The sequence below is a fragment of the Mauremys reevesii genome, linkage group 1, assembly GCF_016161935.1.
Source record: "Mauremys reevesii isolate NIE-2019 linkage group 1, ASM1616193v1, whole genome shotgun sequence".
NCBI lineage: Eukaryota > Metazoa > Chordata > Testudines > Geoemydidae > Mauremys > Mauremys reevesii.
The window spans coordinates 122,416,439-122,442,553 of NC_052623.1; the positions used below are offsets into that span (position 1 = coordinate 122,416,439).

The 26,115-nt window shown below is 44.2% G+C and overlaps 1 protein-coding gene and 1 long non-coding RNA gene across 4 annotated transcripts in view; both read left to right on the forward strand.

Annotated features, from left to right (window-relative positions):
- Positions 1-312: 312 nt before the first annotated feature.
- On the forward strand, positions 313-12,713 carry LOC120388217. The gene is made up of 3 exons (XR_005590524.1): positions 313-440; positions 10,115-10,209; positions 12,126-12,713. It is a non-coding gene; the product is annotated as an uncharacterized LOC120388217 (long non-coding RNA).
- A 3,107-nt stretch (positions 12,714-15,820) lies between these two features.
- Positions 15,821-26,115, forward strand: part of MGAT4A (alpha-1,3-mannosyl-glycoprotein 4-beta-N-acetylglucosaminyltransferase A) — a 125,336-nt gene continuing 115,041 nt past the window's right edge. The window contains exons 1-2 of one of the 3 annotated variants that reach the window (XM_039520030.1): positions 15,821-16,008; positions 21,778-22,104. In XM_039520030.1, coding sequence (XP_039375964.1) covers positions 22,011-22,104 — 94 coding nt within the window. In that variant the 5' untranslated portion in view covers positions 15,821-16,008; positions 21,778-22,010. Of the gene's footprint in view, positions 16,009-16,135; positions 16,487-21,777; positions 22,105-26,115 lie in introns of those variants that run through there. The other 2 variants (XM_039520015.1, XM_039520023.1) reach the window with 2 other exon arrangements.

A 26,115-nucleotide genomic window follows, 5' to 3' on the forward strand; every position in this document is an offset into this window, starting at 1 on the left:
CGCCCCAATGAATTGATGAGTGGGGGTGGGAACAGCTGTGGCTGGTGGGTGCTGAGCATCCACAATTTTTTTCTGTGGGTGCTCCAGTCCCGGACCACCCATGGAATCAGCACCTATGGGCCCAAGTGAAGGGCAGGACTTAGATGCTCCAGGGAGAAAGCCCTGGGGGCACTGCTCTATACCAGGGCAGACACAGACTTAAAGCTAGTGCAGAAGGGACTGAGGCCAGAGACAGGGCTAAAGCCGGTAACAAGGGCACCAGGACAGGCCCCAATGGAACTTTTTCCCAGAAGGGGTTCCTTCACATGTTTAGGCTGTGCATAACTCGGCTGGAAGGCTGAGCCACTGAAGATCCAACTGATGAAGTTAATAGCTGATGAGGCATCATGAGCAGAGAGAATGCAGGTTTGCACCCACGCAACAGGAGACACTCATGAGAGGTGATTGTGCACCATTACGGGGGGGCACTTCAATCTTTTATTCTCTTTACAGAATGGTACCATTCACAGTTTGAGTTCATTTATGTGGACTTAAATTTTGATTTTATATGAGAAAATGGAGATCAGGAGGTCAGTTATATGAAAAAGCAAATTTATGCTAGTTTTTCCAGGTGTTTTTCCCTGTTTTAGCCTGGTGGATAATTTCCTTGGATCAGCCTTTCTAGATAAGTCTCTCACCCAGTTCCTGTTTGATATGACCGCAGCTGGAGTGCTCTGGAATAGTAACGCTCATATTGACCCCTAGAAGTTACCCCAAGGATACAGGACGGGAAGCGGAGGTTTCTTTGCCTGCGTTATGCAGCCTGATGAGAACAGCAGTGACTCTAAAAATAAAGATGTCTTATAAGTCTCCTTTAACAAGATAGAGCCCGGAGCTGAAGGTAATAGGTGAATTTAGAAGAAGGTGGAAGGACATAAGATTAATTGTTTGCAGAAGAGTACTGAAATGCTGCTAAAGCATGAAGTCTAATTTAGAAGAGAAAATAAAAATCTCCATTGATGCTAAATAAGATAACCTTTGAGTTTTATGCTTCAGCCCAGATGCTGATAATTGATTTCAATATGGTTATTCAGAATTTACACAGGTATAAATTAGATCAGAATCTGATTATCTATACCAATGACAAATTATGCAAATAATTCTGTGGATTAAACCTTATTCAGTTAATCACAGTATCTTTTAAACTCTGTGTCCTTGGCTAACTCTTTAATTTAATTTTCCTTTTTTTGTCTTGTTTGGAAATCAGATTCTAATCCTGTGAAATTCACCAGTTTCCTTCCGTAGTGGCTGGTCCATGTAGAGGTTTAGGAGTTTTACAGATGTTAAGCTGCCAGGATTGATTCTTTTAGTTCAAGCAGTAGAGGCTCTTGCTTTTAGAGCCAAAGACCTTGGGTTCAAACCCCAGGCCATCATATCCCACATAGGCCTTGGGAGAGACCAGGGTGGGCCAGGTCTGCATTCACAGCCAGGTCTATGCATTCTGCCTTCAGTCTCTGCAGAGACTCCTTTCTGTTGCTTATAATCCAGCACGGAGTGTGCTGGTGCACACCTTCCTCTGAGGGCTCTGATATGACTGGTGGTTCTTTTATCTCCATCTGAGAGATCTCTCTGAGCTGCTAGTCTTAACCAGGATTTCCTCAGGAACTGGAATCTGTTTTCAGCAACCAGGTCTGGAGTGGCCACTGAGGAGGAAGACTGCCTTGCTAAACCACTGGTACACAACCCACACCTTCGTGTGCAGGTGATGGAGTCCTCCTTGGAGTACCAGAGATTGGTCCTGGCTGGAGTCACCAGAATTGTGGACCTCCTGGACTACATTTGGAGTGCCATGGTGCATGGGACTGCTCATCCCACATGCAAACCCACTGTGTGCTTCAGAAAGTGAGGGCAGACTTGCCTCCTGCTTCTCTCACTTATTTTAAGCAAGTCCAGTGGGAGGCCACTCTCTGCTCATGCTTGGCCCTCCAGAGCTTACCATCAGGTCCCCACTCCACGGGACCCCATCCACCTCTGACATATCACCTAAGCAGGCTGAACACATTTTAAAAATAATAATTGGAGATATACCTATCTCCTAGAACTGGAAGGGACCTCAAAAGGTCATTGAGTCCTCTGCCTTCACTAGCATGACCAAGTACTGATTTTTGCCCCAGATCCCTAAGTGGTCCCCTCAAGGATTGAGCTCTCAACCCTGGGGGTTTAGCAGGCCAATGCTCAAACCACTGAGCTATCCCACGTCACAAATCACTATACATGCTCATGCTCCATACTATTTACTTCCTAGCCCTCATGTCCTGTCCTGACACAAAGCTGTAGGACCTGCTGCTGTCTGCAGAGGCCCAGGAGGCCAGCCTGTATTCCATTTAGTCCCATAATCCACTAGGAATCTCATTTGGTGGCTCCTCCATGCAGCTCTGAGCACAGTTGTGCAATTGGCATGGCTCATGGAGTCTCCCAAAACATGCCCCTTTTGCAGCGAGAGGGAGACCATGGAGCATCCATGTAGAATGTGTCAGGCTGCAGTCCCTTTTCCAGCTCCTCCAGAACCTCCTGCTGAGCATGTTTCCCCACACTCCTGGTATTTGTGCACACCATTCATGGCCCCACAAAGTTGCAAGATCTCCTTGTCAACCTCCACCTGGCACTGATCAAGATGGCCATTTCCCAGACTAGGAGGCCAAAGCTCAACACATTGGCATGGGGGAGGTGGGGTTCTACAACTGTGGGGCATGTTTCTGATACCTCGTTGCCTCATATCTCTGGCCAGCGTTCCTCTGGGCAGCATCCATTGGCTCCTCGGACTCCTTTGAGGAGTAGCAAGTGCTGCTCGGGATTCTCTGCTTGGTGTCCTCCACTGGATCCCTCATTTTATCCCTATGACCATCACTCTTGTTCTTGTTTTTTCATTCTTTGTCTCTGTTGATTGAGAGGTTAGGCCTTTAGTTTTGGGTGGGCCTATGTCCGCCCATTCCAGAATATGCAATAGGCTCATATAGGCCTTCTGCTGGCCCTGAATTTAACCTCAATAAGTACAGATGAACTTCTCAGCAAGATCTATACTATTGATTTGGTCTTTTAAGGAACAGATATACAGATTAATGAGTAAATTAAGCCTCTGAATTCTGTCTACTTGAAATTGCCAGATAAAGTAGCTAAACTGCTATATTTTGGGTTGTTTTTTGTTCACTCACATGAAGTAGTCTGTATTGATTCCCCTGCTCCCGCTTGGGGATTTCTCTCCAAGTGGTATATTTTGATGAGTGGAATTAGATGTAGTTACTTATTTGTTTTGACTAATATGTTTTGAAAGACTTCCCTACTGCTAATAACTGTGGTGGTTTTTAATTATTGAGACGTTTTACAAAAATGTTTTTTAAAAGAGAGACACGTTTTATGTTCTGACTAAATAATTAAACATTATGCAAATACCTCCAATCCCAGTATTCGGGTTATAGGAAACAATGCTTGGATGATACCCCTGAGCGTACACTGAATTTGTTTATGCTGGCCTGTAGTTAGCATCAGATATTAGTTTTATCCTAATCTAAACACAGGCTTAGGCAAAATGGAAGGAGTAACATTATAGGTTTAAGGCCAGATTGTAGCTATCCTCTACATAATAGGGATGGAAACAGGAGCTCCCCCTTCCCTTTCCTTGCATCTCTTGTTTAAGAGCTGATCACATCACAGTCCACATACTCTCTTGAGGGCAGGGCAGCTCAGAAATATTCCTACAGGCACTAACCTCTCCAAAAAGAATGGGGAAGACGCAAGATCATGCCCAGCTATGGAAGTGTGTGCACATGATAGCCTCTCATAGCCAGAGGTGCAGTGACCATGCACCACAGGAGCTCACCCCTAAGATAGTGTGACTCTGCAGTCCCTTAATGCTGTATTTTAGGGGCACAATCTGTCCCTGGATAGCTTTAAGATTTAGTTATGTATATAAATAGTTACATTATGGTGTAGCATGAGGCACCTTGAGGTCTGATGATTGGTTAACATATTACTGAATACACTCTACACATCTGTCTATTGCAGCAAGAGTGTCATTGCATTATTAAAAACATGTCAAATGTTATAATTTGTTGTAGATTTGTTTCTCTTGAGATGGGAATAATAGAAACACAGGAATACTATTCATGAGATGCATATGCTAGCAATACAGTTTTTTAAGTTATCAAACTTGTGATCTCTGGCAGTTTATCAGCCTCAGAAGCAGTTTATTAATTGCTTGGTGTACTCTGGCTGCCAGTAATACTTCTGACTTTGATTTGTGTTTCTTCCTGGTCCTGACCCCATTCATTCTAATCACCTGTGTAGTTGGTGGGTGGGAGCAGCATTCATCTCCATGGTCGCACAGTACTTAGACCCAGATCCTTCAAGTTATTTAGGCATCTAACTCCTGACAGCCCCCAAACCTGAAGCAAATACTCACCAGCAACCACACAACAAAAACACTAACCCAGGAACCTATCCTTGCAACAAAGCCCATTGCCAACTTTGTCCACCTATCTATTCAGGGGATACCATCATAGGACCTAATCACATCAGCCACACTATCAGAGACTCGTTCACCTGCACATCTACCAATGTGATATATGCCATCATGTGCCAGCAATGGCCCTCTGCCATGTACATTGGCCAAACCGGACAGTCTCTACGCAAAAGAATAAATGGACACAAATCAGACGTCAAGAATTATAACATTCAAAAACCAGTTGGAGAACACTTCAACCTCCCTGGTCACTCAATTACAGACCTCAAAGTCGCAATACTCGAACAAAAAAACTTCAAAAACAGACTCCAATGAGAAACTGTAGAATTGGAATTAATCTGCAAACTAGACACCATTAAATTAGGCTTGAATAAAGACTGGGAGTGAATGGATCATTATACAAAGTAAAACTGTTTCCCCATGCTAATTTTTCCCCTACTGTTACTCACACCTTCTTGTCAACTGTTGGAAATGGGCCATGCTGATTATCACTACAAAAGGTTTTTTTATCCTGCTGATAATAGCTCACCTTAATTAATTACTCTTGTTAGAGTTGGTATGGCAACACCCATTTTTTCATGTTCTCTCTGTATATATATCTTCCTACTGTATTTTTCCACTGCATGTATCCGATGAAGTGGGTTTTAGACCACGAAAGCTTATGCTCAAATAAATTTGTTAGTCTCTAAGGTGCCGCAAGTACTCCTGTTCTTTTTGCTGATACAGACTAACAAAGCTACCACTCTGAATTCCTGATGATTTCAGAGAGCGTTAGGTGCCTAAATATCTTTGAGGATTTGTGTTTGTGTCACTGGAGGGGCTTTAATATCAAACAGTATTTCTTTTATAGGTACAATGTTGACATGTCTCACTTAAATTGTTGTTCTCCCATCGACTACAATGGAAGTTATGCGTATATGGTAGGATCAGATTTGGGTCTCTGGCTGGCATCTGAATATGGGCATCTAATGCTCCTACTGGATCTGTGGAAAAGGGAATAGCCTACTTAATTTTAATCTATATACTTCAGTGCTGACAGGTTTTGGGGTTGTTGGTTTTTATTAACACTAATTCTTGTGTGTATGTCTGATAGAAGCTACATAGGTGTTTGAGGTTCATGATTTTTGGTGCATGTTCGTTGGTGTCTGATAGCTACAAACTATTCTAGATTTACTAATAATTAGTCCATAGGCTTCCTGTTTATTTGGGATTTGTCTGCCTTTTACCTAAAACCTTGGTCTAAAATTTCCTAAAATGTACCTAGTATTCCTCTGCTCCCCCAGACTGCTTCTCAATCAGGGGAAGGAACCTAGAACTCCCCACCTTCTCCATGCTGCCTCCAGCAGTGGGGAAGGAACACTAGGCTCACCCGTACACCAATGCTGCTGCTTCTAGCTAGAAAGAGAAAGTGTCAACAGTGAGTGGAGAGGACAGAAGGGGCGTCAGAGCTATGAAATGAGGAATGTAGGAAGGGATTCCACTCTGCCCCCCCCTTCATGTCCCCCATTTCTGTCCTCTTTTCAAAACAAGCAGCCACAGTGATGAGACTGGGATGGGGAGATGCAAATGAGCATGTTCAGTGGATGAAACAGGCACACGGTGGTGAGATGGGGTGAGGAGCTGGGAACAGAAATGCTTGGTGAATGGCACAGGCATACAATGCAAAGACTAGGGTGAGGAGCTGAGAAGAGGCATGGCTGGTATGTAACCAGGGCCAGCTCCAGGGTTTTTGCCGCCCCAAGCAGGGCGGGGGGAAAAAAAGCCGCGATTCTGATCTGTGGCACTACTGCCGCCGCTTCAGTCTTTGGCGGCAATTCGGCGGCTGGTCCTTTGCTCGGAGAGGGAGTGAGGGACCCGCTGCCGAATTGCCGCTGAAGAGCTGGACGTGCTGCCCCTCTCCGTTGGCCGCCCCAAGCACCTGCTTGCTGGGCTGGTGCCTAGAGCTGGCCCTGTATGTAACGCAGGCCCACAAGTGCTGAAACTTGCTGGGGGGGCACTCACTGAGATGAATGGAGCAGTTCCCAAGTCTGAGCTATTCTTTTAGGTTGCATTAATCTCCATGGGGCGTTCTCATTCAGCTGAGAACATCTCAATGAGATCAGTCAGTCACTTCATGACTCTTTGAGCCTCCCGATGCAGATGGATGTGTAGAGCCTCTTCCCAAACACTAGACCTGGATTTGAGGCAAGGATGCAGCATCGCCACTTTCCTTGCCACTCCCTGCTTCCAGCTGGCACATGTACTGCTCACATCCTCACCACATTCCCACCTCCACATGCAGGGCTTAAAGTGTGCCAGGTTGCAACAGATTTCAGACCTGAGAAATAAAATTGCTAAGAAGCAAGCTGGACTAGCCCAAGGCCTACATTTTTAGTACTGCCTGAGGGGGAAAACCGCCCTCTGATTGGCTGAGTTCTTTACTGCCCAGTTTCCTGGGGAAGAGAAGCCAATCATGGTGCTGCAGGCAACAGGCAGCGCTCCATCATTCTCTCCTCGGCAGCAACCCCACACCATTCCCATGCAGGGCAGGGAGGGAGGAGGAGGGAGCATAAAGAACCCAGCAGCTCCCCATCCCTCCTGCTCCTTCCCCCTCCCCTAGGAAGAGGGAGAAGAAAACCATGCTGCAGCCCTCGTCAGGCTTGGGAGAAGTGTGGGCGGGGAGGGGAGGGTGAAGAACCCAGGAGCTGCAGGAGGAGCAGAAGTGATGTGAATGGAGTGATTTGGGAATTGGAGGGCAGAAATAATTGCTGGGCCAGGGGACTGTCAGATATGGGAGTGATGGACCCCAGATCACTTTAAGCACTGTCCCCATGACCCCTCCAAGCTTCCTAGCAAAATGGAAAGGCAAGGAAGAGGGTGGAGCTGGGGGCTTGAAGCACTGTGGGTGTATGTGATCGGAGCAGTGTCCATGATGGAGGAAATGTGGGAGCAGTTGGGGAGAGTATAGGGAGGTCTAAGCACTGAAAGGGAATATGGGGGTGTCGGAGCAGTGCAGGGAAGAGTGGTGAGGAAAGGAGGGGATAGTGTGTGGGGGGGTTTCAGCACTGTTCACAACATCTGCCACATCCATGCCCCCCATGTCTGTTCCCCTCTTCATAAAAACATACCCACTGACTCCATGCTAGTCCCTGAACTGTTTCTTCATATTTCCCCCGGCTCCTCAACCTATGGGTTCCATCCTGATGCCTGCATCTTTGTGTGGAGAAGGCCTGAGGGAAGAGAACTGGGCTGGACAAGCAGAGAGGCAGCAGATGAAGAGATGATGCTGGAGTAGCAATGGGACTAACATATAGCTAGTGCCTTCTGTGGTGAGAGTAATCGTTGCCAAGGAGCCAGCAGGTGGGATGTACCTTAACTCTCTATTTCCTGGTTTTCAGAAATTTAAAGTTTCAATTCCTGGTTTTCACAGGTTTAAGTTCAGCCACTCTCCACTTTATGGAAGGGCACGAGGCAACAGTGAGCAACCTTAAAGCTGCATTAATAAAGTTTTGGGGCATTTAATATATTCTGGAGATGGTGGGGCTACAAAGAACTCACACTCTGCCTACAATAGGAGCAGGAAGTTTGCAGACCAACGTCTCCCACCTGCAGTTGACTTGGGAGGGTGCTGAAGTCCTCTCCCATCATGCATTCTCTGATTAGGGATGCGGCATCCTCCTTTAGAATATCTGGTATGGGCCACAGCCTAGGAAGCCAGTCCAATGATGTGTCCCTTGTAAGGGGACCCAGCGCCTTCCCCATCGCACGGGACTGCTCCAGGGTGTAAGCCTTTAGCTCCTGCCTGGTATCAAGGGCTGACTCCGACCCATAACTAACGATGGTCCTAGTAATTGGTGCCATGGGCAGCTTAGATCCCTCCTCGCAGGCTTCCTGTGGTGGAGCCGAAGATGTCTCAAGAGCTCTCAGTAACCCTCAGGGAGGCACAGCAGAACTCCTCCTCTGAAAGGACTGGGCTGCTGCTGTAGCTTGTGGTAGCTTTACTTCTGTGCAAGGGAGCCTTGCTTACTGCCCATAACATTCCTTTTGTCCTTTTAACTTTTCCTTCAGCTTTTCCACGGTCTGAAGGCAACTGCTATGCTCTGCCTGGTGGTGTTGGCTAGAGCACAGCTCCTTTAGCAGCTCGCGGATAGCTGCCTGAGATTCACTCTGCTGGTTATTCACAGAGAGCAATTGCTTCTCCCTCTTAGCCAGCTGCTGGACCTTCAGCTCTAACCTTCCAACCTGTGACACATATGTGTTGTTTTGTGCCACTAAGCCCTCCAACTTGAGCCCGAGCTTCTCTATTTCTGAGTCCTGGGACTGTAACTGGGACTCAAAGTCTCTGATTCAGGTGGCCTGTTTGAAACTGACCTTGTCTAGCTCCACCCACACCAAATACATCCCATAAATCAGGGATCTTTTCTTAAGTTTCTTTGAGGGCTTGGGTTTTTTCCCCCCATAAAACCCACCCAGATTTGGGACAGCGCAACGCAGTGCCTCCCAGCCCTGGAACAGATCTTCCACCCAGGGGTTCTTCCCTTTACCAAAGTAATGGACACTGGAGATAAGTGACTCTTTATTACACAGGGCACTCCAGTCATCCTTCTCGTAGGTGCACACACTCATATTGATAGTAGAAGTAGTTAAAACTATCTGCCTCTTAGCTGGTCAAGCTGTCACTACTATTGCTGAGTAGCAGCAAAAATCCACACCGGGCTCCTTGCCTCGGTATGTATGAGATCAGGTCTTCTAATCTCCTCGGCAGCACGGGATATGGCAGGAGCGTGAGGTGGGGGCCTCGGACCTACAAGGCAGAGCTATCTTCTGCTCGCCTTGTCGCCTCCTCAATAACTGCCGATGTGCAGGGCCAGACCTAGCAGAGATGCTCTGCTATGGTGGCCTTGGCCTGCTGGCCTGCCTCGCTGACCTTACTGCAGTCGGTGGCTATCTCCTGGCAATGTCCGGGAGTCATCAGCCACAGCAAGCCAACCCTCAGCTATGGGGTGGGGCTCTTCAATCAGAACTAGGGGACAAACCCCTCACCCAAACCTCCGGCTTCCCAGTCAGTGCTTCGCGATTGAGGAAGCAATGAGCGTGTTGGCTCTGTGGAGCACAAGTACCCGGGGCCAGCACTAAGCTGCCCACCTGCAGGATGCAGTGGCACATCAGCCACCGGCCTCTTGACCTACTCGCAGATTCCGTCCCTGGTGCGCTCGGGCATGGAAATACAATCGTGCAACCAGTGGGTTGCGGTCACAGTCAGTAAAAATAAAAAGGACAAAAATAAACAGAATGGGAGTCCTGCGGCAGTCGCCAGAACTGTTGACTGGTTTTAGGATGGCCGGAGACCAGCGGAGAGATTCGTCTCTGTATCTGCATCTATCATTGGGGTTTAAGATCACCCAAAATAAAAACCAACAAGGGAGTGCAGGAGTAAAACACAGGTATGTTTATTAGAAACAAGGTAAGTAAATGGGCTATGCTATAAAGAACTCCCAACACAAGTAAGCAAGGTAAATAGGTAAAGGTGGCACTATAACTATACTGACTGTGACCAAAAAAGGTTTACTCTCTTCCCAAGATGGGTCCCAGGTAAGGGGTATGGAGGACTTAAAAGGTCTCTACCATTTCTTGCAGCTTGTGTCTGGAGCCTCCTGACCTCACAATGCCGATCGGGTCTGGAACCCACCAGGTGATTCAGCAGGGTGAGGAGCATGGACCTCAGACAACAGGTAGGTGGTAACTCTGACTGATGCTGGTGATTCTTCTTTTTCCTGCCCTGCGTTGGCATGGTGCAAGTAAGATCCAGATGAGAGGGTGGCAGTTAGCAGCTCACCCTTGCGTGCAAGTGTGTTAAACCCTCCCGCGACCCTAAGATGTGGTGCTCTGGCTTATGCACCTGCGTAGAACACACTGCTGTGATCCCACTCTGCCACTCAGATTGGCAGCAGCTTCCCTCTGACGTGCTAACCCTTATAATCCCTGCTGTTACTGGGCAGATCACATGTTACATGGTTGCTGGGTTTCCCGCCTTTTGGTAGAAAAGGGCTGGAAACTATACCTGAGGAGGGGGAAGAAAGGCAGCCAAGATGGATTCCTAGTTGTTGTTGTCAGGAATTCAAGATGGCATGTGGGTATTAACACCAAAACAGAAATACAGAAATTCTCCCCCTACACTTTGACTTGTGTAATTCCATTGACTTCAATGGAATGACTGCTAATTTACACCAATGTCACTGAAAGGAGAATCATCGCTAGTGTGGGTTATTTTTTTTTTAAATGACTCATTAGGAGTTTCATAAACGATGAGTCTAGTTCTGCAAAATTCTCTGGAACTGCACTTTCTGTATTCTTTGAGGTATTAGAGAAGATGAACTATGAATAAGAGACATGCCAAATTGCAACATGAAGTTGGTTAACATCTACATTTAGTAGCTTCTTGGAAGAAGCTAATTTCCCTATTAGCATAAGCTTGTTTTTAAATTAAAATAAAATTATGGCTGAGCATTATTTTCAGCTTGTATGTTAAATTTGTGAGTAAATGTTTGTTTGTGTTTGTTGATATGTTAGTGGACTGACTGTGCCGGAAATCCCAATTCTTTATTCTCATATGATTTCTCTTTGCCTGAACCCATCAAGGACTTCATCTTGAACAACAGGCCCATCTATTTCTATTTTGGGTTTTGGACCTAAATCTCTCTGAGCAACAGAGACACTAAATAAAATTCAGGGTTTCCAGATTTCAGATTTATGTTAGAGCAGAGACACTATTAAAAATGTCGTCTTTTCTGCAAGATCATGTAACAAAAGACTGTATTGTAATGCATGCACCCAAGGGCCAGGATAAAGGTTGTGCAGACAATGCATTTTCTGACTTTTGATCACATCGCTCTGCAACCTTTTTTTCACTATTTACATGGAATTTTGTATGGAGTTATTTATTTGTTAAATACTGGCAATATGAGAGGCACTGCAAAAGAAACACATGAAGACATGATTGCTGCTCCTACCCGATTAAAATCTAAAACCAGCTTATAATACTGAAAACCAATAACTGTCTCTTGCAAACAAGCTTATTCATCAAAACATGTATTTGTTTTTGGTTTTATGTCTCTAAAGATGGACTGAGATGTGTTATTTATATGCTCTGAAAATATACCAATAAACCATAACAAACATTCTGTACTTTTATTTGAAGTTACAGTAGTATGATAGAGTATCAAGGCCTCAATGGAGATAGGGATTTCATAGTCCTAGGCACTGTATGAACACATAGTGAAAAACGATCTCTGCCCTGAAAAGTTTACAGTTTAAACAGACAACGGGTTTGGATGGGAAGGAACAGAAGCACAGAGGGGTGAAGTTACTTGCCCAAGGTTACACAAGCAGGAAGCAGGTCAGTGACAGAAGTGGGAATAGATTCTGGTTATCAGCTAGTTTCTGACTGGCTGAACCACATGAAAAGTTTGTTCTCTGAACCAGTTAAATGCAGCTGTCAGTCTGCTTGGGCTGCCATTTTTCAGCTAAGCAAAACTCAAAATAAGCCTCAGTCCTGCCTCTCCCCCAAATCACATGTAAAGCCAGCTCCTCTTTTTCTCCCCACTCTTACCCATTTTACCATTCTTGTTCCATTGCTCTTGCTCTCTAGGAAAGGCAGTATGAAAGCAGCACAAACAAGGATCCACACTGCTGAAAGAATTAGAAGAAAGTACAGGGTCCTGGCAAAGGGAGCTCCAAACTTGATTAATAGTGACAACCTTATGGCTCCATTAGATAATATGAATGTAAACCAGTCATTTCTGTTATACCAAATAGTCACTAATCTACAGTAAAATCACCATAGGTCTGATTTTTCTTGTAACACTTTGACTTCGGTTTCACATTTACTTTTGATAAATGCCTTTGCAGATGCCTTGCAGCAGGAGATCTTTATTATGCTGAGATACCATTGATTGCCACTGTCTCTTTAATGTTTGTATAGAATAGACTGACTGCCCTTGATCTTCTTTCACCAGGCTAAAGTGGAACACTAAGGGTTTAAACTTATTCATTTTATAGAGATTTCTCTTGAAGCGCTGCTTTTAAAAATGAACCTGTTTTATTGGAAAGTTTTTATTTCAATTACATTTTCAAATTAAAACAGTGTAGACCTATGAACTATATTTCAAAACTTCAGTTGCTTATAAGAGTTGAATACATAGGACTATCACGAAGAAATAAAAGATTTGTTGAGGAATTACAGGTATGAGACACTGTTCAGTTTCCAAGGTGTACTGCCACTCTTACTAGAAACAATTACTATTATGAAGCTTCTATCAAAGAGCCCAAATTTCTTTTATTGAAGACCCAGATGCACAATTGTCCTTAGCTGTGCAATTTTCTACTTTTCAAATGGTAAAATATGCCTATAGATACTTGCTTACTGTTGGATTGGGGCAAGTTGATGGTTGGTGTCCTTACTCTGATTTTGTTCTCTATTTTGCCTTTCTTGTCATGCAACTAACACAAGGGGGAAAAGTTGGATGTTGTGAAAAGCTCTATTTTTAGTTACTCTATTTGATGATGGAAGTTAATAGCTAAAGAGATAATGTCAAAGTGTAGCTATACTGGCATAGGTATACCAGCAAACCCTCCTAATGTAAATTTGGCCTTACTGAATGAAGAGAAAGTATCCTTATGAAACAATTGCCATGTAAAATGGCTTTTAAATACAGTTTGTACTGGTTTTCTGAGTGAAATAAGCTACACTGGAAAAATCACTTTTATGTGCGTATACCTGCATCTACACTAAAGCTTTTGCCAGTATAGAAATGTTGTAAAGAAAATCACACTCCTAACTGACATTACTAAACTGGCTAAAGTTTCTAGCACTGACCTGGCCTAAGCTGGACAGAGGACAAGAGACTATTACACAAAAGAGTTACCATGTGACACTTGGAGAGGAAAAAGGATTGGATATTGTTAACTAGAACCACATGGCAGGCATACCTTCATAAGTCTGGAGGGTTGCTATCTATGCTAATTTTGATGATGCTATTTGATTTTGATGGTAGCATACAAGCATGCTTTCATGGTCTGCAAATCTTTTGGGACAGGTGCAATGAAACAATGGCAGGATGATATCTGATAGAGTTAAGGGATAAAAAATATGACAGTCATACATACTGAATAAATTACAATGGACCTTATTCAGCTTGATGTAAAACACAGTATTTTGATACTGGAGAGGAACAGAGATAACTGTCAACTCTGCTTAGTTAATTTTCATTACTTCAAAGCTGTAACTACATTTCAGGGTTTTGGGTAACAGTATGTATGTGTAACAGATTGGCAGTGTTTGTCTGAAACATATCACACTGGTAGCAAGTTTGATTCTACTGGGAAAGGGTTAAGTGGATTGTAGTGTCTCCTGCATATAAGGAAGGTGGAAGTGGCTCCACCTTCCTTATATAAAGGATCTTGGGTATAGGGTGGGGACTCCTGAGGAATCTTAGCAGCCACCAAATGCAATTGAGGTTTGTGCTCATCTGGGTATTACCTTACTATTGGAGTGTGTTTATAAAGTATCTGGAGGTAGAGCTGCTGCCAGCAGCAGTACAGAAGTAAGGGTGGCATGGTATAGTATTGCCACCTTTACTTCTGCACTGCTGCTGGTGGGGTGCCTGGCCAACAGCCACCATTCGCTATCTCTGAAGGCAGCACCGAAGTAAGGATGGCAATACTGCGAGCCCCTAAAATAACCTTGTGACCCCTCTGCAACTCCCTCTTAGGTCAGGACTCCCAATTTGAGAAACAGTGGCATCCCCCCGTGAAATCTGTATAGTATAGGGCAAAAGCATACAAAAGACCAGATTTCATGGCAGGAGCCCAGATTTCACAGTCTGTGATGCGTTTTTCATGGCCGTGAATTTGGTAGGACCCTACTTATACCAGTACAGTTGCGGGCAAGATGACAACTTTCACATGGTGCTGCAGGTATGTGTTATGGACTAGTACAACAGAAGGCTCCCAGACATCAATTTGTTGATCTTCTGGTATTAGTAATGTGAAGCCATACTGTACATAACCGGTATCTTCATGTTATGTATAGATTATTCCCCTTCCTATCTAGGAATAAACTGTAGTGGTATAACTACTTTTATACTAGTGTAATGGTACTCACATTAGGTGTGTTATAGCACTAACTATAGTGATACAGTTAGAGTGATACAACTTTTGAGGGACCTGGTATAAAGTGACAGAGCTTTTATGTGCAGACAGGGCCTTAGCCTGCTCTTCCCTGTCTCTTAGCCTATGCTTGACTTCAAAAAGCCCTCTCTAATAATAGGAATAATACAGGGGCTATATGGCCTACATACTTATGGTTACCATAGGTCTCGATTTTCCTAGTCATAACCTCTTTTATTTGTCCAGGTGGATTTTTTAAACAGGAAACATGGAGAGTTTTTGCAGAGCAGACAAGGTGCAGCTCAGAAAGAGCCCCATTGGTGCACTTCCCGATGGGGCCCTCCCCTGCATTCGCAACTGATTGGTCCATTCCTCTGCAAGCCATAGCTGCTGGATCCTACCCACCCACACCCCAGTTCTTTGCACTGGGGCATGGCGGTCCCACATGATGACTGTCACTGCAACCTAGGCTTGCCCCAGCCATCCTACCACCATGATAGAGACAAACTGCCCCCCACCTCCAGTGAGTACCCCTCCTGCAGGTGCCCCCTCCAAAACCCCCCACTTCTCACTCCTCCCCCCAGCAGTGTCCTCTTTTGGGGAAACTGAAATGCAGTGACCCTATATACTAGTGTGAAGCAATAGCGTTGTTCTTTAGCTCAAGTGAGGAAGGGCCTGTTTTTGGAATCTGAAAAACCCCAGCTCTGTAGAGACAGCACTCTTCCCCCCCCCCGCCCCCTTTTCTATAAAGCCATCTTGGGACCCGCAACATCTGATTGCAGGAGCAGACAGGACCCCAGTTAGCCTATGAGAGACACCCCCAGGGAGCTCCAGGCATCTATGCGAGCACCGCAACAGAGCGAGCTTTGCCACACCTGGCCCCAGGAGACTGAGACACGCCCTGAGGCTCTCACAAGCGGAGCGAGCCCCCTGTGCGCACCGGAACTGGATGGCAGCTGTGTCCTTTCAGAGGCGGCGCATGTAGCACACACCAGCAAACACTGGCGCGAACCACCTGCAGGCTAGTCCCACCCCAGGCACTGCACCACACCAGCTCAGGCGCGCGAGATTTATTTATAGCTCCAGAAGCGAGATTGACAGGGGGCTGACCCAATGAGAGGGCGCCTCTCGGCAAGTTGGCGGTTGGCCTGCCGCGGAGGACCATTTGGCCAATGGGGAGCCCGGCGAGCTGCAGCGGGCGGGCTCTCCGCGCAGCGGGCGGATGGAGCGGCCGCCGCTCTATGGGGTGGGTGGAGGCGGTGCGGGCTGAGGAGTTCGCGGCTCGTTAGGAGCCGCCTCAGCCCCTGCCGGCGAGGAAGCGCGAGCGGCGGCTCCTCACCCCCCGCGCGGGAGCCCAGACCCAGGTGAGCGCGGCGGACGGAACACGCCCCCTCCTCAGCCCGGGGCCTCGCGGAGGGCAGGTGGGGGCCCCGCTGCGGGGGCTCCGGGCTGGTTCCTCTGGGCAGAGCCGCCAGCGAACCGTGCCCGACCCGGACCGTTACCTCGGGGGCCGGGACCCCCGCCCTGGCTGTGCCGCGAGCGCGGCGCGTGGGCTGTGCCCCGGCCCCGCTCCCCCGCCCTGGCGGCGGGCGCCCATCACTTCCCCCCGCCGCCCGCGGAGCAGGGACCGTATCTCCGGAAGCTCCTCCCCGCGGGGGCTGCCCCCTCCCCGCGGAACGAGGCGACGGTTATTTCTCGCCGCTGCCGAAGCAGCCCAATCGGCGCCCGCGCAGCCCGGGACGCGTGGGGGCGATTGGCAGGTCCGCGAGCTCCGCTTCCCCCCGGGCGTTGCGGGATCCCGGGGCAAAGGGGTGTAGCTGTAAAGAAAATCAAGGGGTGATGGTAAGAGAGAAACGACACCAGTAAACGGATGCGAGCGAGACCGTTTAGGGGAGCAGGGGTCATAATCCAGCCTCAATTTGTCTTGTGTTCTAGGAATTACACAGGGTGTTCCGTCCTGCCAAGCCTGTGTGCTGGACAGCCCCAGGCACAACAGGGTGGGCTGGCCTTGACTCTCTGATTATCTCTGAATTGCTTTCCATTTTTGCTGAAGTTGTTACGATGGTTACATTGTTTATCAGTCTTGAGCACCCTACTAATGCTCAGTGGTTATAGTATTTATATTATTGAGCGTGATATGCATGAGACTTTCTTCAAAGTGACTTACAAATGTTACCTCTAACCCTCACAGCCATCCTGTGAAGTAGATGCACTGCTCGAACCCTCATTTTTACAGAGGAGGACGAAACTGTAGTAGAGAGGTTCCTGCTTGTAGTCAGTGTCAAATGAGATTAGAATGAATTTGGTTTTGGTTCCCAGTCCTGTGTTTACACTCATTCTCCTAACCTTAAATACAGAAAAATGCTCTAATGAAAGGAAGGGTTTAAAAAAGGCTGTAGTGAGAATGTGTCCATTTATTTTTCTCTTTATAATTTTTCTTTTTGTATATTAAACAAAACAGCTTTTTAAAGGTGTGTGGTTTTTTTGGCTATTGTGAATTCTGTTTTCTAGGCACTTGTGCTCCAATGCGTGTTGAGGTTTCCTCGGAACCACAAGGTTCTTTAGGTCCTGATCCTACAGAGACCTATGTATATGCATAGTTGGACTGCAGGATTGGGTCATTAACGCATATCAGGTTTTGGCACACATTTGAAACTACTTAATGTCTATTGACCAAAGGTGTCTGAAAGTATGTAGACATTAGCCAATTATTTGATTCAGTAAGATAGGGATGAGAGATGTTGGGGGTTCTCAACCGCCATTGCCTTAAACATCTTGCGAAGTCAGGCCTTTAGTCACATCGTCCATAGTGGGGAAGCCTAGGCCATCTCTATACTGGAGAAGTTTCACAAGTTTAACTAAATACATCTAGATAAATTGGTAGAAACCATATAATATAAATATATTTCAACTGATTGACGTCTCATTTAGATCAGTTTTGTTTGCTAAATTACTTTAGTAATTTAAGCAATTATTGTAAACTAAATTGATAGCTGAGGGTTAAATGGTTTAAGTACATCAACATTGGGGCATGCACTGGGTTAACAAGATCAATTTAAAATTTTAGTTAAATTGGTGCAACCTTTCTAGTATTGATAAGGTCTTAGAATGTGCAGTCTCTGATGCAGTGTAGTACAGTAACGCCTTGTTTAACATTTGTAGGCATATTCCTGAAAAATGCTTCTTTAAGCGAAACAATGTTAAGCGAATCCAATTTTCCCATAAGAATTAATGTAAATGGGAGGGTTATGTTCCAGGGGAATTTTTTTCACCAGACAAAAGACATATATATATATATATATATATATATATATATATATATGTGTGTGTGTTTTAAACAATACTGTACACAGCAATGATGATTGTGAAGCTTGGTTGAGGTGGTGGAGTCAGGTATTTCCTAGGGAATGTCTTACTGCTAAATGATGAAATAGCACTCGGCTGAGCCCTCAAGGGTTAACACATTGTTATTGTAGCCTGACACTCTACAAGGCAGCACAAATAGAGGGAGGAGACACAGCATGGCAGTGGCTGCAAACCTTGGAAGTTGAAGGGGTGATGAACCTAGGGTGACCAGATGTCCCAATTTTATAGGGACAGCCCTGATATTTGGGGCTTTTTCTTATATAGATGTCTATTACCCCCCACCCTGATTTTTCACACTTGCTGTCTGGTCACCCTAGATGAACCCATGCTATCCCATTGGAGGGCACCACTCCCTCCACTTTCCAAAGTGCTGGGTGGTGGTTGTGGTGCATGTGTGTGTGTGAGAGAGAGACGCGCATTGCCCCTTTAGGTACGCTGACCCCACTCTAAGTACATTGCCGCTTTACGTAGATCAGCAAGTTGAGGCAGCAGCTGCTGCTGCTAGTAAGCTCCCTCTGTCCTGAGCCCTGTCGTGTCCCTCCCCCTGCTCTGTGGAGATGGGGTACAGGAGTGGGGGGAGGGGGGACACCCTGACATTAGCACTCCTCTTTCCACCCCTGCCATGCATGGCAAGCGGGAGGCTCCTGGGAGCAGCTCCAAGGCAGAGGGCGGGAGCAGCACACAGCAGTGGGGGAGGGACATCTGAATTGATAGCCTGATGGGTGGCTGCTGCACAGGGAACTTAGGGGAGCTGATGGAGGGGACTGTTGGTCCACCCTGGTTCCAAGCCCTCACCAGCTAACTCCAGTGGGCTGCTCTTTCTGCAAGTACTGGATGAAGCAGGTGGCTGCCAACCAACATTATAAGGGAGCATTGTGCAATTTTAAATGAGCATGTTCTCTAATTGATCAGCAACGTGACAACGAAACAACATTAATCGGGACGACGTTAAGTGAGGAGTTACTGTACCCCTAAATAATGTTAACTAGGTTATAGGTGGAAAGAAGGAGGGGGCTGGGGGTTGGGAAGAATGGCATAAGAGCAAAACCAACCAACCAAAATCTACAATACTACTTACTTCATTTGGAAACATCTAGTTTTGCACATATTACTGTGGCTTGCTTTCTTCCTTCCCCTTTCTGCTGGTTGTTTGAGACATTCATATATCATGCCTTGTCTTATAAAAACTCTTTGAGCAATGACTGTCTTATGTGTTTGTACAGAACAGTGGGATCCCAGTCCTGATTGGGACCTCTAGATGTTACCGCAGATCACCATAATAGCTCTCTAAAATCAACCTAATGCTGTTACTGTCAGCATTGTTGATGACATTAATCTCCCAATCAATTGGGCCTGTCATCTGAGAGTCATTTTAGGTTCCTCCATCTTTTCAATCGTACATATCCAGGCCATATAAAAATCTCATTGCTTTTTTCCCTTAACACTTCCATGATCTTTTCTCTCTATCCATACTACTTTAACTCTCATTTAGGCCTTCATCTTCTGACTAGACTACTGCAACCTACTCTTTGACCTTCCTTATGTCCATCTCATCTCCCTCAGACCGTTCAATATGGGAGTGCTAAATATTTTTTCCTGACCTATAATTCAAACCGTATCAGTCCTCTCTCTGAATCTCTCCACTGGTTCTCCCTCTCTCTTGCTTCACATCAAATTCAATCTTCTTGTCTACCTTAAATGTCCTTCACAACTTTCATGAAAGCTTATGCTCAAATAAATTGTTAGTCTCTAAGTGCCACAAGTACTCCTGTTTTTTCTTCACAACTCTGCTCTTCCTATTTATCTATTCTTATCTTATTGCATTGTCCCAGGTGCTCTTTCAGTGTCAGCCTTTATTGCATCTTTGTCCACTTCTCCCACAAGTACCTTCATGATGCTCCTTACGTGTGGAATGCCCTCTCCAAACTAATATGTAAAGCACTTGCCCAACTCCTCTTAAATTCCCTCAAGGGTCACTACAGCCATTATACTAATGGTAAATTACCAAGTGAAAAGGGTTGGGAAGGTGTCTGATATTAATGTGGAATGCCCTCTCCAAACTAATATGTAAAGCACTTGCCCAACTCCTCTTAAATTCCCTCAAGGGTCACTACAGCCATTATACTAATGGTAAATTACCAAGTGAAAAGGGTTGGGAAGGTGTCTGATATTAATATTTTTTTATATTTTAAAAAAAGACTTGTAACCTGAAAGTTGTGCTCAGTGCTAGTCTGCGTAATCACGTGCTCCCATAACTGTTATCCTCTTCTCTCCATTTGTTCGTGACACACTCTTGGTGCATCTTGTCTCAATTGTAAGCTCTCTGCATAAGGGTCTTTCTGTTACTATGTGTTTTTACAGCTGTTAACACAATGGGGCCCCAGTTGATTGGGGTCTTTAGGTGCCAGTGTAAAAAAAAGATTTTTCCGTTTGCTCTTAAGTGATGACCTAATTGAATGAGAAATAAATTATCAATTCTGAACTGGAACATTTAAACCCAAAGAAATTCTCACCAGCTGAGTAACACACTTCTGTCAGATGGAATTTGAAATAGAAAAGTTGGCAGTATCTTAAAGAAACAATATCAGGTACTTAGGCTTCATATTTATGCCATTTCATAATAGTGTAATCTAGTATGGGGAAAGTCCTTCAGATTTCTCTGGTACTAAAAAAAAAAAAAAAAAAATCCGAAAACCAGACATTGGCCTGTTTTGGGAACTTTGATCTGCTCAGGTAGTGCAAAAAGGCTGAATACTTAGAATTTTCCAGTAAATTGAGCTATTGGCTGGGCAATACTGGCATAGCTACCTCCTACACTACACCCTGGTGTGAAGGGTAGTGGTGGCCGGAGTGTAGTATTCTCAGATGATTTCTTGGGGACTGCTGCCAGCTGGTGTAGGTTGAAGGAGCTTTGAGGCCTTGGTGTAACCCATGCCAGAGCTATAGCTGTGGTTGAAAGAAAGTTGGAGACTGCTGGACCACCCAATTTCTTGTACTGCACAGATCTGTGTAGAATTGAATCTAGCATATTGTCTTCTGTGCATCCAACTAACACTGTTTTAATAATTGGAGATATACCAATCTCCTAGAACTGGAAGGGACCTTGAAAGGTCATCAAGTCCAGCCCCCTGCCTTCACTAGCAGGACCTGTGCATACTATATTGGGTCAGGAGCAGTTAACTAAAATACTGAGACTCTGGAAATGCTAATTTAGAGCACTGATCCTTCAGTTCACTGTTCACAGGTGCACCACTGTGCACTGTGTCTGTATAGTCTTGTTGATTTCAGTGATGCTCTGTGCAAGTGCACCACTGTTACTTATGTGCAGTGAATCACAGGATTGAGGCCTTGGACTGTAGGTCTTTTCTTGAAGAGTTAATCTTCTGTGATTCTAGTATGCAGCACTATGACCGGTGAGGCTTGGTCCTGTTTGGGCCATTTGGTACTGCCGTAACAAATACTAATATTATGGATATTTGTAGCATACAAACAAAACCTGTGTTAATTGTGTCTTTTAAAAACAAAGCTTTTTAATGAAAAGGACAAATAAGTATGTCAAGTAGTATTCAGGGTTGAAGAAAGTATCCCAAAAATGGGTGACAGGAAAGGAGAATTAATCTGCTTGTGCCATACTTGACTGTCCTTTTTAGTAAAGAGCGTCATAGTACTAATAGTGTTTCTATTATGTGTTTTGATATAGAGATGAGACTGCTTATGAATATATTTTTGTGCCTCTAACTGATCAATTGTGTTCCCTTTGTAAACAGGAGTAGAAGCATAAAGAAGTTTACTTTATGAAGGCTAATGAGTGATTCGAGTAAAAGTTCGAAGCGATGTGACTGCTGGACTGGTTTTACAGAGCTTTTGAAATGAGAGAGCTACATCTCTCATTCCTGTTGGTCAAGTGACGCTAATGGTGGAATAAACTGACTTCAGTACAAATACAACTGATCAATCCAAATCGCAAGTACAATATAAACAAGTGTGATGTTGAAATGAGATGAGGCTCCGAAATGGAACTGTGGCCACCGTGTTATTTTTCATCACTTCTTTTCTCAGTTTGTCCTGGTACACTGCATGGCAAAATGGTAAAGGTAAGACAAATATTTTCTGAAAAGAAACTGAACTCTAGCTACCCGTGAAGGAGAAGTGAATGATGCAACATATGCTGTTTTTTTAAAATGCTTTTTTTAATGCTAGTAAGCTGTAAACTGAATGTTGACTACTTCTGCTCAAGAATATTACCTTGATGAGTAATATGCATCTGTTCTTGCAGTCAGAAAATCAACCTGGAGGGATGCCTATTGTTTTTGTTTGAAAACATATTTCTGTGGAGATAAACAAGACTTTTTTCTTTCTTGATGGAAAAGGGCTATTTTAGGCAGTATCTCCATTGCACATTTGCAGGAGAAACAGATGCTCTTCTCTAATTTTTCCTGTGACAGTTGCCCAGTGCGCCAGGCTGGAGAATATAAACATTACTTTTTGGTGCCACATACTATTTTTTCCTATTGATTTGGTGATTGAAACAGCAAACTGCCACTCAACATCTTTTGAGAGATTTTTCTCCCTTCTGTCTTGCCTTTTGAGATAAACGTAAAATATTTTCAGTTTGACCTGTTTATATGAAATATTCCCTTTCTAATAATGTAAATAAGAAATTAGTGAATTCTATATATTAGATTTTTACAAAACTGATATGTTTGAGTATTGTATTACTGTTATCTCAAGTCACTTTAAAATGATGAATTTTGCTCTAATTACCCCTGCTAAGACAGACTTTCTCAATGGGGGATGTGAGTGCATCAGACTTTCCGGAGGAGCAGGGGGTTGGTGGCGGCAGTGGCACAGTGAGTCTAAGAGTAAAAGTGCCACGGGTGGGTGGGCAATTACCAGATCACAATGCCCCTCTCTCAAATTTTTTGGAGGGACAGCCAGATTAAATCTGAGTGAGTGGCATTGTGACTTGGCACTTATTACTTTTGCCATCCTTCCAGCTCCCCTTATCTGACGCTTTGTAAACAGGTAGGGATGTTTTTATAGCACCATTTGACTTGCATTTTGAGTAATTTGCCTAATAGTTCATGAACACACACACACGGAACACTAGGTGTCAGTCTACTTGCATTGTAAGGATGGGCGAGGGATCCAAGCTTTTAAAAATAAAATCAACTTAAAAAATGCTAAGGTGGGACATGGTTTGTTTTTTTTTTTAAAAATGGCTGGGAACCTCTGTGCTAAGAGAGTGCTGTTTTGGGGTTCTGATCCTGCACCACTGAAGCATTGACTTAGAGGAAAGCAAGCCAAGACTTGCCAGGAATCCCATCTGTTACAGAGAAAGCCAGTCTCTTTTAAAAAAAATCTATGGGAAGAAAGAGAAACAAAGCCTTTGGGAAGAAACATACAGGCTGTGTTGCAGGTTGGCTAATTTCTCTTCATTGGGCATTTGTAGGAGAAACAGATGCTGTGTCCTGTAATCTGTTTTGTAACAGTTGGTCAATGGGCTTGTCTGCTGAACATAAACATCAATGAAACGGCTGGATTCTTGAGGTCATGATACTATAAATTTGTTTTAATTGGGCAATAGAAATCTAAATTTGACAAACAACGAAAACAGAAAGATATTAATATTGTACCAGAAATGCTGAATTTTGCATCTTGGCTTATAAAATACATGTACTCTTCCTAATAAAAGTTTAATGTAATATCTTTGCCCAAGCTGTATAGCAATATGCTGCTTCTGCAAATTCTGATGACAGTGTCTTTGTTTATAAATACCTTGATACATATCTGTGGACTTTTAGTCAGGGTGGATTTGATTTAAATCACTAGTCAGGAAGACTCAATTTAATCATGGATTTCTACGTAAAAGTGCATTCTTGTTGGTTGTTATAACCTTAATACATATTCTTCACAACTCTGAGAGATGTAGTGTGTACCTTCTAAAAATGAAACCTACATTTTAAAAGTGATTTATTTTGAAAACTTTTCAGATTAGTTTTACAGCTATATCAGAAAATGAATGATTGTTTGGTTATTTCATTTACCAAAGGTAATTTGAAACAGTTCACCTCCAAATGACTTCATAAATATCTATCTCCAATTCAACAGGTTAATCATTAATATTTGGAGGATTTTCTTGCCATGCTGTAATAGGAGGAGAACATCACCAAACAGACATTTAAATTATTGTATTTAATTAAAACAACAACGTTATGTATTGTGGATTTTTTTTTCTTCAACAGCAAACATATAATATTTTAACACAACAAGCATTTAAATTTAGTTAAACATTCAAGTTTTTTTAAAATAAAGTTTGTTTTTGTTTTTAACATGAAAACTTTAAAATATTGGCTTCTACAGCTAACTCGGTTGTCTTCACCTTCATAACTGATACTTACAAATATAAACCAACGCATAACGACCGGCAAACGTAGAAGCTCTATTTGAAACACGTGAGCTGAGAGAGAGGCTTCGAGGTGATCAGGCTCGGTTACAGGTATACACAGAATACATGGGTATACACAGGATTCATTTTCTTTCTCCTCTCCCTGCCTGCACATGGCAGGCAGGCCATAAAGTACCCACTATGACATCATAGAAGTGTCATAGGGGACGGGGCCCAAAACCTGTTTGTGTTCGTTTCTGATTGGCACAAACAAAGTTTACACCATGTAGGGGAGCAGGTGCCTTAAAGTCTGGCTTCGCCCCCAAAAGGTGAGGAAATGCATATTGGTATAGAATGCGTACAACACTGAATGACAAAAGAAGAGGCCAGGGCAATACTGGTATGGCAAGTTCTACAGGATGCAGACAGGAACTCATCTCAACATGGCTTCTACAGCTAACTCGGTTGTCTTCACCTTCATTTTCCTGTTTGTTCATATTCTGGAAAACAAAAACAAGCTTTCCTGCTTTTTCAGGTCCCAAACCATTTCTCAATTTTGAATGAACTAGTCTAAAGGAAGAAAATATTCTTTCTACAGCGGCAGAAGAAGCTACTGCTGTTAAAAGTGAGATTATCACTTCAACAGTCTCTGAATCAAGTGCTTAAGTGAATTCCACCAGTTCACTGGTGTGACTTTCTTTAAAACATCAGCAAACATATATTTCTTGAATCGTTCACCCTTAGCTCTGAAGTTTATTAGAGTTGGCATTATGGAGGGATGACTGGATGTCCATGTCATAGCCAACTCCTCCTCTTCAGCAGTTAAGGTTTAACTCTGGTACTGAGTATTGAGAATATTTGTAAGAAAATGAGCTGGAGATAGTGCTTGTCATAGAATATCAGGGTTGGAAGGGACCTCAGGAGGTCATCTAGTCCAACTCCCTGCTCAAAGCAGGACCAATCCCCAACTAAATCATCCTAGCCAGGGCTTTGTCAAGCCAGACTTTAAAAATCTCTAAGGAAGGAGATTCCACCACCTCCCTAGGTAACCCATTCCAGTGCTTCACCACCCTCATAGTGAAATAGTGTTTCCTAATATCCAACCTAAACCTCCCCCACTGCAACTTGAGACCATTACTCCTTGTTCTGTCACCTGGTACCACTGAGAACAGTCTAGATCCATCCTCTTTGGAACTCCCTTTCAGGTAGTTGAAAGCAGCTATCAAATCTCCCCTCATTCTTTTCTTCTGCAGCCTAAATAATTCCAGTTCCCTCAGCCTCTCCTCATAAGTCATGTGCTCCAGCGCCCTAATCATTTTTGTTGCCCTCTGCTGGACTCTTTCTGATTTTTCCACATCCTTCTTGTAGTGTGGGGCCCATTTGTTTTTTTTTAATGCTTGTAATTTAACTCTGTCATTGCATATTTCTCTTTTTAAGATCTCACTCAGTGCCTTCCAGATTTCAACAGCATCAGCAATAAAACAGCTATTTCCCTGTGTTTTGTTCAAGGCTACAGAAATAGGCTTCAGATTACTCAGCATGTGTTCAACATTTCTCTTAAGCCCAGTGTTGAGGACTTTGGCTGTGACAGTGCCATCTATTTTTTCACAATTTTGTTCACAAACCATCATCAGATTAGGCCAGTTCTTGATATAGTGCTCAAAACAGTCCATTATTGAGTTCCATTGCACATCTTGTGGGAGAGTTAGCTTGGTTC